Source organism: Thalassophryne amazonica, chromosome 9 (assembly GCF_902500255.1).
Source record: "Thalassophryne amazonica chromosome 9, fThaAma1.1, whole genome shotgun sequence".
Taxonomy (NCBI): Eukaryota; Metazoa; Chordata; class Actinopteri; order Batrachoidiformes; family Batrachoididae; genus Thalassophryne; species Thalassophryne amazonica.
Window position 1 is genome coordinate 86,760,639 of NC_047111.1, and position 15,365 is coordinate 86,776,003.

A 15,365-nucleotide genomic window follows, 5' to 3' on the forward strand; every position below is an offset into this window, starting at 1 on the left:
GCAGCTACTGACTTGAGACACAACCATAGTCTCATCTGCTTCGTGGAGGTATCCAGAGATAATCACTGGGCCTCAGGACCTGTACAGGACTTAAAAATTAATGGTACTTCAGATCACCTGTGAGGTAGTGGCATTTTGAGGAAAATGAGAAACTGTCATCCTAGCATGTAGTCTGATGCTTTTAATGTAGTTTTGCAGCCTACATAATGAGATATTTAATTTTGTTCAGTTTCATGACAGGTAGCATGAGCTAGGAACAACATTCTACTGTGTGCTACAACATTTGATTCTGATTTAAACACATCTCTTCATTGCAGCTTGAAAGATTACAGAGGCAATCTTTTGAGGAAGTTACAAGGCTGAAGAGGGAAGTGGAGAGGAGCAGGAAGGAGGCTCAGGAGCTTGCTCTGAAGTCTGGGGTTGGCAGGCTGCAGGCTGAACAGGAGGCCAGTCAGCAGACTGTTACACTCTCAGAACAACTGAAAGAATTGCAGATGAAGCACGAGATGGAGGTGTGTGGTAAAATGGAAATCAATCTAAGCTTCTTCTACATTATCAGCCTAACGTGGTGTAGTATTTTGGCTGACCTTGCTTCACATCAAAGTCCTTGCATTCATTTTGGAGAATTTCATCTCGTTAAATTGCCAAAAAGAGCAGGCCATCATGCTTGCTGCTCCCAGTGCTGTAAATGATCCTTCACATTGACCTTCCTTCAGACACAGCCAGTGAAAAGAAAAGTCTTCCATGGGGATCAATAAGTTATTACACTGGTATTTATACCTGTCCTAAATTTTCCGTTATTTGTCATGCTTCCCTCTCAGCTGCAACACTTGACCACGTCCTACTCCTCAAAGCTGACTGCAGCAAGTCAAGCTCAGAGCGAACTAGAAGATAAAGTTCAGTCAGCGGTCTCAGAGGTGCTGCAGCTGAAGACCAGTCTGACAGAGACATGTACTGAGAGAGACGGGCTGACGGAACAGTTAAGGTGCCACATTTATTCTTGAAAATAACAGTTGACTGAAAATTTTGTAGCGTTATTTATACCAGTGTTGCCAACCGAACGGTCACCCCTAAAAATTGGTCCGCCCTGCCTTCACTGTGCGTGCGTCATTAGCCGCGGTTCACAGATTATCACCTCTCTGCTTAAGACTGCACTCCAGTCATCATCTATCTCAGCGACAGATATTTCAGACTTTTGTACAACAATCATTTACATATAAATTCAGCATCATTTCATCATAAAAGACGGAGGAAGCAATCATAGCACCACATCTACACAAGCTGCTAGCTGTTGCGTTCATTGCGCCTCCGTCATTTCAAAGCATCACCGATTATCGCCTAATTTCTGCTTAAAACTGACTTTAGAATGATTTAAGAGGTTTTACCTTGTCATGTGATGGTTAATAATTCCATTAATCCATTTGATCGCTTTGGGTGAAGAGAGTCTGTCTCAGACGAGCGGCTATGGTCCAAAATGACGTATGCGCAGTGGAGGCAGGGCAGACCAATTTTTTGGGGGGGGGCTGTTCGGTCTGTGGCACCAACCTGTCTAGATATTTTTGCATAATGTTTTTTTTACAAAAGAATATTAAACTAATTTAAAAAGGGGGCAGGGGATGCAAGTGTTGTTTGTAAACTGGAGGACTTTAAATACATATAGTATTGACAACAGATTTGTCATTGAGTTGAAAGGTTACAGTATGAGTCTAGTGATCCATGAACTCTATATCCTGTAATAAATCATATTGTGAACTGAGTGTATTGTTTCGTCCCTGCATACCAGTACAGGAATGCCGTGTATCCCTGTGAATATCAGTGTGAATATTTGAGATGTTCTTTGACATATTTGCATACAGCCTTTGTTTTCTTTATTATGAAGTACACTTGTAACGTGCATTGCTGTGTAATTCACTAACTTTTGCATGGTGTGTATTTTTCAGCCAAATGGGACAAGCGTTTGAGACACAATGTGCAACACTGCACAGCCTCAGAAATTACATTGGCCAGTTTGCCTCAGAGAAGGGAGAGAAGGAACGATTAAATGGAATGGTTGAGGTGGAGACACTATAAACACCATTGATTACAATCAACTACTGTGAAGTAATTGCATAGGAAATTAAATGTCATCTCTTAATTTTTAGTAGATTAAGAAAGGATTGTAATGCATATTGTACATTAGCTTCATAAGCATGGGTTTCATTACATTATTTGTGCCTAATTTTTTGTGTGTGCTGTAATCTCATGAATTCTGTAGCATCTAAACAAAGAGAAAGAGGCTCTTCAGAGGACTGTAGAGCTCTTGACCGTAAGACTTAACTCTGTGAATGAGATACTTGCTCTCCAAGAAGAGAAAATGGTGGAGAAGGTGAGTGTTTGTGGGTTTACTGTACTCCAGCATTGCAGATAATGATTATATTCACACATTAATCAGATGATTATTAGTTGATAATTTTTTCAGCTCCTAGTTTAGTCTTTAAAATGTCAAGAAATAATGGGCATAAGCACTGGCAACAGTGGTCCTCATTTTTAAGTGACAAACAAAACTTCAAACCACATTTCTGTCGAATTAGAGGGTGCCTAAAACTTGTGCATAACCCCCTTCATAAAGCAGAAGGGCAATTCCATGGTGACTGACATTACATTCAGAGAAGACTTAAAAAATAAATACATTGCCCTTAAAACATACAACCTCTGACTGTTCCTATCTTGTGGAAGACATAATGGGGATAAGGTCTACTTGGTAGGGGAAGGAAATTTTGTTGGTGCTTAGTACAAGTTGGTGGTACTCAATACTATAGGCGTGACTGATGTTACAAAAAAACAAACAAACCAGCCATTAAGAAAATTCACAAACTTTATTGCAACTTTGCCTTCAAACTATTTAGGGGTAACAATGTTTTTTATTCTAGGATGTAAGGTTGCACGTTACTGTCATTCTGCTGCTCCTTTCCATGTTACAAATAAAAGGCATAAACTCAATGACTGCATAATTGTGTGTGGCCGACGTTACAGTATGTCACTCTGTATTTAAAGTTACAAAAAAACAAATTTCTGAAAACAATGTACTTTGACTGGCAGTTGCCATATTATATAATTTGACAGCTTAATCATTGGTTATATTAGTATTTTTATGATTTCTGGGCCAAAGCAGATGCAGTGCTGGCAGCCAATTTCTCACTTCAACTGCAATGTTCTCATTAATACAAAACAATAATATCCTTATACTTATGCATAGGATGAAAAATCAGTTTATACAGTAGATAGAAAATGTCATAAATGTTATTTATTTCAGATTGTAAACTGTAAATGTCAGTTTTATTTTTGTTAGAGGCTCTCAGTGTTGTTGCCTGGTGATGCATTTGAGATGAGAGACTGTCTTTAGGAAATCTGGTGTATTCATATTCTTGTTGGAAGGAAGAGAGGCAAGCAGTTTGCATAAATACATCAACACAAATGGTTTTTGTGTGTTTCGATAGCTTTCATCAGACCCACTTGTGAAGAATAGATATGAAGGCCTTCAGATGCTTCAACTCTGGAGAGAGAAAGTCTTCAAGTTATGTGTACAGCTTCGTACAAAAGACATAGAACTCAGAGCAGAGAAGGACAAATTGCTTTCAGGGGTATGAAAATGTGTTTATGATGTAGTGTGTTTAAAAACTATATTGTAGGTGCAGTACTGTTGTGTTTTTATTTATTTATTTATTTTTGATTATTTCAGCTCAGATCAATCGAGCAACAGCTTCAGCAGCAACACCACCAGGCAAACATACTCCAACACAGTCTTGATGATAGGATAGCTGAGCTGGACCTGGAGAGAGTTGAAAAGGAGGTTAGTATCACATCAAGTGATATGATTTACATTGCTGTCAGAAATTTTTGATGATCCTCGATATATTTGGGGCTGCAGGGATATGATAAACACTCACACATTTTACTGCTGAATACATAAAATTGTACTTGCTTCCAGTAGCAGTTGAGGTTTTAAGACGGCTGGCCATGAAGACTTTGCCAAAACACAGTGCATTGCAGATATGCATATGACACTATTACTCATTTGGTGTTTTGCTTCCCAGACTTTGAAGCGGGATTTGGTCCAGGCTCACAAGGAGAATTCACAAATGATGTCACAGATACAGAAAAATGGGGTTGAATCACAAACGCTGGCAAAAGCAGTTCAGAGGTAAAAGAACTTGGGAGAGGGTTGTGAGGTAGAGGGAAGATTAATAGAAAAAAGGGCAATGCAGTTATTTTTTAAATAACAGTTTTGTTATAGATTCTGCTACTTTTTTCTTGCACATTTTCTCTGTGCCTCACAGATTTAAAGTAGCATTTGAAAGTAAGGCAGCAGACGTTAATGCAGCTCAAGCGAGGCTCAACACCGTTAGCCAGAGACTAGCTTTCGCAAAACGACAAGTGGAGACAATCCAAGGTTACGTTATACTCAACATTGATGATCTCAGTACCTTCTTATGAATGGCATGTTTCTGCTAAATAAGTTATGTCACCATGTTTTTGTTTTGCAGTATTGCTGATGAGGCGATCAACTTTGCACAAAGTGCAACAGGCCAGTAAACAGTCAGAGGAGGCTGGTGACAGGTGTGTGGTTTCTTTCATCATTTATATTTTGAGGTTGGATGCATCTCTGTGCATAATCCCGTCTTACAATGCATTATACACGATACATTATTTGCATCCGTTTACTCTGTTTATACCCCAACTACTCACACACTGTCACCTAAAGAAAAAATATAAGTCTACACATTATGAGACATGGACTGTTTGCAGATACATGTACCTGTTAAAAAGTTCTGGATGGTATGTTTCAGGTCATCTCACTCACATGTATACAACAACAAACAAACATTACCGCCTGTCATTACCAATATAAATTAAACAGAGAGGGAGATGCAAGTAGGAAGAAAAACAGTCAAATGCTTCTGTTATGTATCACACTGAGTTAAATTGAACTTACATATACCCGATGTGGACATAAGAAAACCTTATTTCTTTCGCTAGTTTTAGAACTTCTTTGTTTGATCCATACAAAACGACCATTTGCATTTTCAAAGTAACGCTAAAGTCAAACATTGATTAAAATCTTAAACATTAAAGGGCCTTTCACACCGGATGCTTTGGAAGCATCAGAGGCATCACGAAGCATTATTTTCAATGAGACGCATTGCTTTTTAGAGGTGTCAGAAGCGTTGCGTCAAAAGCTGAGCTAAACCGACGCTTCTGAGCGTGCATTGCCGCTTATCAACAGACTGACACGGTCAAAGTTAAACCCAATCCAACTTTTGACGCTCTGAACTATGATGTAGCTTCGCGCTGTCCAATAGGAACGATGCGTTGGGCCAAAACACTGAAGACTAGTGGCAGAAACCACTGATCTCTCCAAAACAGATCAGTGCAGAAACCACTTATCTATACAAAACAGAAATGTGTTACAGAACTGCTCATTTATAGAGCAGTTTTCTGAAGAAAAATCCTTGCAAATGTTTTTTTTTAACCTCAAAATTTCTGATTACTGTAAAAAAAAAGTTTAGAACACTTGTAATTAAAATAGCAAATAAATAAATGGTTCTTTAGAAACCTTTCTTCATCTGTAAATTAAAAGCACCTGTTATTTCAGATTAGATCATTTCTTGTTTAACATAAGGAACCTTGGACATTTATTTTTAGACAAATAAAATAGCATGAAAATTTTGTGCATTTTTTTTAAAGTCTGGTAGATTATTTATATCTCATTTCAAACATAAGGAACCTTGGACATTTATTTTTAGACAAATAAAATAGCATGAAAATTTTGTGCATTTTTTTTTTTTTAAGTCTGGTAGATTATTCATATCTCATTTCAACCAGAAAAACAGACACTGTAAATAAATACAAATGTTTATTATAAATGCAACAGGAGATAATTTAACAATGACTGCAGTGATTGTAAAGTAGGATTTCTATGACATAAACCTCATGATGAAATTTTTTTTAATTGAGTCATTTCAACTTGTAATTACGTCAAAATATGTGATTGTCTTTAATGTTGTGATCAGGACAGAGTCATTTCTAAAATATGAATTCGACTAGTGATTGTGAATGTTTTAAAATTGTGCTCAATAAGGGGAGAGCTTCTACCTGTGTAAATGTCTTTTGACTAACTTTGATTTCGTGGACATTTTTAATGATCCATTCATTTATTGTTACCTCCGCCAAGGAGGTTATGTTTTCGGTCGAGTTTGTTTGTTTGTCTGTCTGTCTGTTTGTCAGCAAGATAACTCAAAACGTTTTGAACGGATTTTGATGAAATTTTGTGGAGTGGTTGGAAATGACAAGAGGAACAAGTGATTAAATTTTAGTGGTGATCCAGATCACGATCCAGATCCAGGAATTTTTTAAAGGATTCTTCACCATTGCGGGATGGGGGGAATTTTGACATTCTAGTTTCTAACTCCACAAAAACAGGGCAGAAAGGCTTGAAAAAAAATTAGGGTGTAACATATTCAAATGTTCTATCAAACAACAAAGTTTGGTGATGATCGGATCCGGATTCCGTATCTGGTGATCCAGAATATGCAAAAATATAGGGAAAATAGAAAATGTGTCAGTGTGAGGTGACAAATGAAGTTAGAGATGCACAACTAACACCAAATTGTAGCTGAATCTGTACTGATTCACTAAGGTGTCATCAGATTTGCTTCAGATGTTATGGAGCTAGATCCAGAAGAAAACCGCCATTACCGAAAAATCGTTTTTATACAATAACATTTGAACTAATAAAGACATAAAAGTGATTCCAAGTTCTAGTGGTATGTTTTCATGGTCAAGGATGTCAAATATAAAGGAAAGAAAAGTGTATGTATCATAGGTTTGGTTGTAACACTGAATTGTTGAATAGATCACTGTGCCAAGGAGGGAATCTCTTTAGGGTCAGTGACCCTATGGCCTTGTTAGTAAACGATGTCAAATACAACACACTGCAAAGAGGAAATCCCTCATGACAAACTATACAGGGCTGGGGAGCACAATGAATTTATTAGATGAAGGACTATCATTTGGCATTATTATATTTTAGTGGCAATGAATATCACTATCCAGATTACTTCACTTAGCAAAAGCAAAGTGATGAGTCAACAGTATACTCAGCAGTGGTTACGTTCTGGTTCAGTGCACATCACTGAACAAAGTACACAAGGTGCAAAACCCATTCCCAGGTGTTGATGAATCACGCCTAGGATCCAGAAAACCCAGAAGCTGACATCAGCCCCTTACTGTCACATATATTCTGCTTCTGTGCACTTCACTGAATATATAGAAGGTGCGCTTCATTATGTAGCACATGCAACACTTAAAAAATAGTTGTATTTCAGAATTTACTGTTATTTATTTAGAGATGTGTTAAATAAATGTTAAAAAATTCGTATATTTGCAGTTTAGTTGAATAATAAATTTAATTTTGTCTCTTATTTGTTTTTATCTATAAGCACATGCAATATCAATATCAGTGCTCAGATGACAGTAGCTTCTGGGAAAGGTGCAAGTTGCAATAAACTGTGATGCCAAGCGCTAAGGATACATGCTATCCAGTCACAGCAGATGAAACTTTTTTACTACTGAGCAAACATCATTGTTAGACTTTTTTAGGTTCAATGATTCCACGGCGTGTAGATGTTATGGCGTCAGTGACCCCATGGCCTTGGCGGAGGTTTGCACTCTCTGAGTGCTTCTAGTTAAAATATAAAATTAAGAAAGTAGTTGCTGTTTAAAGAGCTGTTCATTTAGAAGCAGGTGACCTCTGGTGTTATTGTTGAAGACATTTTTGTCCTATTTTGAAGAGCAGAGATGTTTTCTTCCGACTGGACTTCGTGGTGAAGTTTTTGAAGTGCATCTGCATTTAAGGTTGTCTGCACAGCAAGTGTTCCCGATTGGGACAAATAAAAAAATATTTCTTAAAATATAAAGAAACACTAAACAGTTTCTATATATAAAAAAGAAAAAACGATGGAACACCCCCCCCCCCCCCCCCCCAAAAAAAAAAGTTATTTAAAGTTGAGCTTTGGTGGTCTCCGAAAAAAGTTGTAGCTTTATTTGGTAAAAAATTTAAAAAAAGACTGAACCATTTACAAATTAAAGCGTTCACTCAGATCAACTGTGCTAAAAGGCTAAGCTAACGTTAGGTGATCATTAAATCTTCACAACAGTGCAATAAATGTCACATTTTATTTTTATATTATTCTTACCTTGATAAGACTTTATTGATCTCACAGTGGAGAACTTCACGTTACGTCAGCTCTTAATAAACACAAGATGAGTGTGAGTAGAAGAAAGTGTGCATCAAACAGCGTGTGTAAGATAAAGCAATGATAATAATACCTGTAACAATACAATAAAATAAGAAAATGAAGTAGGAATGAATACATATATATATATATATATATATATATATATATATATATATATATACAGTACATGATTAGAATTAAAAATAGGAGCATCTTATTTACAATATGTGAAGTAAGGTTTAGATGTGATAAGGTGACAAGTGCTGGAATTTATAAACAAGTTGTTATTGCACATGATTTGTAGACAGATTAATATTGCACATGATTTGTATACATATTATTGCATATGGTTATTTCACAGTGTTATTGTACAGTCTGACAGCAGCAGGGATGAACGACCTGCGGTATCGTTTCTTCTTGCACTGAAGTTGTCTCAGTCTGTCACTAAAGGAGCTGCTCAGCTCCACTACAGTCCGGTGCAGAGGGTGAGAGGAGTTGTCCATGATGGATGTGAACTTGGTTAACACCCTCCTCTCTGCCACCTTCTCCAAGGAGTCCAGACGACAGCCCAGGACAGAGCTGGACTTCCTGACCAGCTTGTTCAGTCTCTTTCTCGCCCACTCTGTGCTGCCCAGGGCCCAACAGAAGACAACATAGAGGAGAGCAGAGGCTACAACAGAGTCATAGAAAGTCTTAAGCAGAGGCCTGCTCACTCCAAAGGATCTCAGTTTTCTCAGGAGTTGGAGGCGACTCTGACCTTTCTTGTACAGGGCGTCAGTATTATGAGTCCAGTCCAGTTTGTTGTTGAGGTGAACACCCAGATATTTAAAACTGTCCACAGTCTCTATGTCCTCCCCCTGGATGTTCACCAGTGAGTGAGGTGGTGGTTTGCTCCTGAAGTCATTCATTATCTCCTACGTCTTACTGGTGTTGAGACACTAGTAAGTGAGCACAAGTGGTTGCGCTCACACCAGTCCATAAAGTCCGTGATGACCGACCGATAATCCAGCTCGTTCCCCTCAGACACACGACCCACAATGGCGGAGTCATTGGAGAACCTCTGGAGATGGCAGCTGTCCGTGTTGTAGGTGAAGTCCGAGGTGTAAAGGGTGAAGAGGAAAGGCAAGAGGACGGTGCCCTGGGGAGCCCCGGTGCTGCACCTTACCACCTCATACTGACAGCCACGCAGCCACACGTACTGTGGGCGGTCAGTGAGGTAGTCGATGGTCCAGGCGGCGAGATGTCCATCCACTCCTGCGTCCTCCAGCTTCCCCCGCAGCAGTGCCGGTCTGATGGTGTTGAAAGCGCTGGAGAAATCAAAGAACATGACTCTCACAGTGCTCCCGCCGGTCTCCAGGTGGGTGAGCGCCCGCTGCAGCAGGTAGATGACAGCGTCATCTACCCTGATGTTGGGCCTCTAGGCGAACTGCAGCGGGTCCAGGATGTCGCTCACCACAGTGCGGAAGTGGGACAGGACGAGCCACTCCATGGTCTTCGTGAGGTGTGAGGTCAGGGCAACTGGTCTATAGTGGGCCGTTTCCTTGGCGTGTGGTGTTTTGGGAACCGGGACCACACAGGAGGTCTTCCACAGGGTATGGACCACCCCCAGGCTGAGGCTCTTGTTAAAGATGTGGTTGAGGACCTCACAGAGCTCATCTGCACAGGTCCTCAGCAGCCTTGGGGAGATCCCATCAGGTCCTGCTGCTTTCCTATGCTTCAGCCGCAGGAGCTGGCCTCTCACCTCAGTTGAAGTCACAGTGAGGGGGGAGGGATGGGGGAGCCGAGGTGTGAGCTGAGGTGGGCTGGTGCTGAATACAGTCCGGGGAGAGGAGGGACAAAGTCCGGGGTGCAGTGGAGGTGGCCAGGGGGAAGAAGGTGGGGGGTCTGAGGGACTGGAGGGCTGGCTTCTGGAGACGTGTGGAGAGCCGAGATCAGGCAGGGAGGCAGGTGTGAAGGAGCCAAAACGGTTAAAGTAACTGTTTAGCTCTGCAAACCGAGAATCTCCATCTGCAGTCCTGCTGGCACCCTGCCCAAATCCGGAGGCGGTCTTGAGGCCTCTCCACACGTCCCTTACATTGTTGTGGGCCAGCTGCTCCTCCATTTTCTTTCCATACTCCTTCTTGGCTGCCCGCATCCTCCACTGGAGTTCCTGTTGGACTCTACGCTGCTCCTCTCTGTCTCCCGAGTTGAAAGCCCTCTTCTTCTGGTTCATCATACAACCTTCAGCTCTGGAGTCACCCAGGGGAGGTTGTTGGGAAAGCGCTGTACCCTCCGGGTAGGCACAGTGCTCTCCACACAGAAGTTCATGTAGTCAGTGAGACACTGGGTCAGGCTGTTGATGTCTTCTCCATGAGAATTTTGAAACATGCTCCAGTCTGTGATTCTGAAACAGTCCCTCAGCCTCTCAGTGGCCTCTTCAGTCCAGAGTTTCACCGACCTTTTCTGCACTGGCTCTCTTCTCACCCTGGGTGTGTATTGGGGGAGCAGGTAGACGAGGTTGTGATCAGAGTGTCCGAGCTGGGGGGGAGGGGGGCGGAGGTGTAAGCATCCACCACATTAGCATAAAAAAGGTCCAGTATTCTATTTTCCCTGGTTTTACACGTGACGTACTTGGTGAACGTGGGGAGGGTGGTGGAGAGGGAGGCGTGGTTAAAGTCCCCGGTGATGAGGAGCAGAGCACGGAGGTGTTGTGTCTGCAGCCGTGTCACTTTACTGTGAATCCACTCACAGGCAGCGGTGGTGTCTGCAGAGGGAGGAATATACGCACAGAGCACAATCACACTCCCAAACTCCCGTGAGAGATAGTACGGCCTCAGGCTCATCGCGAGTAGCTCCACGTCCGAGGAGCAGATCTGATCCTTCACGTGAACATGAGCTGCGTTACACATCTCTCACCCACATAAATGGCGAGCCCCCCTCCTCTTTTCTTCCCGCTTTCCGCCAAAGTCCTGTCCGCATGGATGAGTGTGAAGCCATCCATGTTAATAACAGAGTCCGGTACATGTCCATCCAACCACGTCTCCGTGAAGCACATGAGACTGCAGCCCCTATACATCCTCTGGAAACGGGTTAGCGCTGCTAGCTCCTTGGTCTTGTTGCGGAGAGACCTTACATTCCCCATGACCACAGACGGAATATAAGTCCTTCTCCGCTTCGTCCGGCCACCCCTGCAGCCTCTCCATTTCCTCGTATGTCTGCAGATAAAGCTGCAGAACTGAGCTCCGTTGGTCAAACTGGGAGTTCACATATATCCAAAAAGTGGGAAATTTTGGACTGAGTGGGTCTGCTCCATCACCCCGGCTGCCTGCCTCGCTCTGCCCAGGGTTGATGCCTGATCCCCGGCTTCTCCGTGCGGGTCGGCCTGCTGTCACGGTTCGATCGATATCCCACCAAGTCGTCAGTCCTCCCTCGGTCGGCGTCACTTCGAAACGTAGCTGAAAAAATGCTTCTCCCAGCAGGGTGATGGGAGAATGGTTCTTCTGTTGTTGTTTTTTTTAAAGCTTTTTTGTGATTCAGATGATGCAAATTCAAAGATGGTGATTGCTCAAGTTTTTTTCGGGTTGTGGAAACAGCCAGAGTGTGAAGCAATCTCCATCCCCCTTGCCACTTCCGAAGCAAAGCGTCTGATGTCATGGCGCATTGGGAAGCATTGCCTGACACGTATAAAGCATGCAGTGTGAAAGGCCCATAACTGTATATCTTCAAAAAACACAAGTCACAACACTATCAAGACAACAGTATCAGTGTGGGTTTGACACTTCATCTCTTACACTGCAGCAGCTTTTTAAAATTTTACCCAGTTGAATATGTAAAGCCACTCTCACACAGAAGGCATGTGCGTGTGGCCTGTCGGTGGCAGCCATTGGGGTGCTGCGCTCACAGCCAATACCGGTGACTGCCGGCATGTGAGCAGAGTTTAGTGACGTTTAACGTAGTGTGTAAAACTTGGTTGTTGACTGCTGCTTCCTGGCCAGTTGTTAACTTTGTTTTTACCCATTTTATCATGGATTTGGAGTTTCTGATCAACTTCGTGTTTCCAGCCTCTTACACAGACTGTGTGCGGTGTGTTAGTGGTATATAAGGGGTGACTGTGCAACAAGTGAATTTGAGTGGCAAGTGCATTGAACATGATCAAAACACTCACCACACCTTGGCAAGTTCCGGCAACTGTGTGGCTTGCTTGTGGCAGCTTGTGGCAAGTGCTACACATGCCTTCAAATGTCAACGACACATCATCTGTGTGAGAGGGGCTTAAGTTACTGTAAAGGTTTGAAATCCTAAATCAGATCTGCAAAAAATTTCTGTCATGGGAAATGTATGACTGGTTCTTTAAATCAGGGCATTTGTATTTCAGAAATTGATCACAGTATATTTTTGATCAGAATGATCCACCAAATTTCATGTTGATCAACTAAAAGAAATGATCTAGGGTGAGCTGAAGAATTAATAGAAACGTCAAGAAGTGCCATTTTATTGTTCGCATCTATATCGTGAATGGCACCAAAAAGGTAGTGGTTCTTCAGTTTTTCAAATTTGAGATCACCTGAAACCTTTTATGTAATCCTAATAACACACATCTAAAACTAATAAAAAGGAAAATACTATTTATTATATTGTCTAATCTCTTCTGTAAAGCTATTTAAAACATGTTAGTCTGCCCGTTTCTTTTCAGCTCATTCATCACAGTCATTCAGGCCATAAACAAATACACATTACACGTTAAACAACAAAAAATTCTGTTTTACAATTGAAAGTGAATTGCTAATATTAGAGAAATTCAGGCACGTCCTCCAAATAGCAGTTGTTTCAGTATAATTTATGTATTTGATGGTCAGTTATAAGAGTACTAGCGCATTACCTGTGGGATCCACGGGCTCTAGATTGATAGTCGTTATAAAATAGGTAGCTGACACTTTTGTGGTAAGAGTGGTAATAAAATAAGGAAAGCTTGTATAATGGGTCAAAATGGCGTAAATCCAGAATGTTTTTAGAACCTTAGACCTCACCAATTTTTAGAAGAAGTCAGCCCTTTTTATTTCCTGTTAATTATGTAATTTTTAATGTTAATTTACTGTCTTAATGTATTAATAAATTGCAGCCAGTCTGCTCTGTGTAAGCCTGATCCCATCAGATTTCAGAAGCTAAGCAGTGCGGCATCTGGTTAGTACTTGGAAGGGAGACCTCTTCAGAACACCAGCGGCTGTGTGTATTTCTCCAGGTAAAACTGGAGTTGATCAATAAAGGGCATCTGACGTAAAACGTATGCCAAGCACCAATGCGGATCTGGTTGTATCCGCTGTGGTGACCCCGAACAAAACGGGAGCAGCCGGATGGACAATGACAATGTTTTTATAAATTGTTTCAGTTTTTGTTGTCATATACACTGTTATTAATTTATTTATAGTTATATTTTGTCATTTGATTTTTAAATGGACCACAATGGAAATAAGTATTTTCACTTTCTTGTGCCATCCATGTATTTTTAACAAATTTACAATTATGTAAATATGCATAGAACACTCACCACACTCACACTTTTAACATAAAGATGACTTACCACCCCCTATTAGAATGGCGTGAATCCAGAAAGTAGTTAGCATGCAAGCACGTACAACTGCTGTAAGCAAGTGGTTTTAGTTTGACAAACAAAGACAGTGACTGAAGACATTAAAACTACTAAACATTTCACTCAAGGTACTAACATGAAACTTAAGTAACTCATGGTAATAAATGGTAAATGGACTGCATTTATATAGTGCTTTTCCATCTGCATCAGACGCTCAAAGCGCTTTACACATTCACCCCAATGTCATGCAAGGCACCCGCTACACACCGGGAGCAACTAGGGGATTAAGGATCTTACCCAAGGGCCTTTAGTGATTTATTTTTTTTTTTTTTTTTTTTTTTCCCAGCCAGGCTGGGATTTGAACCAAGGATTTTATTAATAAAGATGTTGTTTGATATCAGCTTTTTCTGATATAATAAATGTAGATATCACAGCCAGGTTTCAGAGTGAAAAGTAATGTTTAACTGTAGTGCAGTCTTTAAGGCAACACCAATGTACAGTAATTTTCAACATAGGTACACTTCAACTATGAGAGACAAAACGAGAAAAAAAAAAAATCCAGGAAATCACAAGAGGATTTTATAGGATTTTAAAAGAATTTATTTATGGTGGAAAATAAGTATTTGGTCAATAACAAAAGTTCAACTCAATACTTTGTAACATAATCTTTGTTGCAATGACACAGGTCAAGTGTCTTCTGTAACTCTTCACCAGGTTTGCACACACTGTAGCTGGTATTTTGGCCCATTCCTCCATGCAGATCTCCTCTAGAGCAGTGATGTTTTGGGGCTGTCACTGGGCAATACGGACTTCCAACTCCCTCCACAAATTTTCTATGGGGTGGAGGTCTGGATACTGGGTAGGCCACTCCAGGACCTTGAAATGCTTTTTACAGAGCCACTCCTTCGTTGCTTGAGCAGTGTGTTTGGGATCATTGTCATGCTGGAAGACCCAGCCACGTTGCATCTTCAATGCTCTCACTGAAGGAAGGTGGTTTTGACTTAAAATCTCACGATACATGGCCCCGTTCATTCTTCCCTTAACATGGATCAGTCATCCTGTCCCCTTTGCAGAAAAACAGCCCCAAAGCATGATGTTTCCACCCTCATGCTTCACAGTAGATATGGTGTTCTTGGATGCAACTCAGCATTTGTCTTCCTCCAGACACGACGAGTTTTTACTAAAAAGTTCTATTTTGGCTGCATCTGACCACATGATATTCTCCCAATCCTCTTCTGGATCATTCGTATGTTCTCTGACAAACTTCAGATGGGCCTGGACACGTACTGGCTTAAGCAAGGGGACACACCTGGCACTGCAAGATTTGAGTCCCTCTCTGTGTAGTGTGTAGCCTTTGTTACTTTGGTCCCAGCTCTCTGCAGGTCATTCATCAAGTCCCTCCGTGTAGTTCTGGGATTTTTGTTCACCATTCTCATGATCATTTTGACCCCATGGGATGACACCTTGCGTGGAGCCCCAGATCGAGGGAGATTATCAATAGTCTTGTATGTCTTCCATTTTCT

At 41.3% G+C, this 15,365-nt stretch overlaps 1 protein-coding gene across 2 annotated transcripts in view; it reads left to right on the forward strand.

The window, feature by feature from the left end:
- Window positions 1-15,365, forward strand: part of LOC117517590 (coiled-coil alpha-helical rod protein 1-like) — a 46,185-nt gene that overhangs the window by 18,988 nt on the left and 11,832 nt on the right. For both annotated transcript variants that reach the window (XR_004562761.1, XM_034178682.1), the window contains exons 5-13: window positions 318-512; window positions 822-985; window positions 1,941-2,055; window positions 2,255-2,365; window positions 3,477-3,620; window positions 3,719-3,829; window positions 4,074-4,180; window positions 4,317-4,429; window positions 4,524-4,596. Coding sequence is in view for 1 of the 2 variants with exons in the window: in XM_034178682.1 (XP_034034573.1) it covers window positions 318-512; window positions 822-985; window positions 1,941-2,055; window positions 2,255-2,365; window positions 3,477-3,620; window positions 3,719-3,829; window positions 4,074-4,180; window positions 4,317-4,429; window positions 4,524-4,596 (1,133 nt within the window). In the remaining variant the exon portion in view is untranslated. The remainder of the gene's footprint in view (window positions 1-317; window positions 513-821; window positions 986-1,940; window positions 2,056-2,254; window positions 2,366-3,476; window positions 3,621-3,718; window positions 3,830-4,073; window positions 4,181-4,316; window positions 4,430-4,523; window positions 4,597-15,365) is intronic.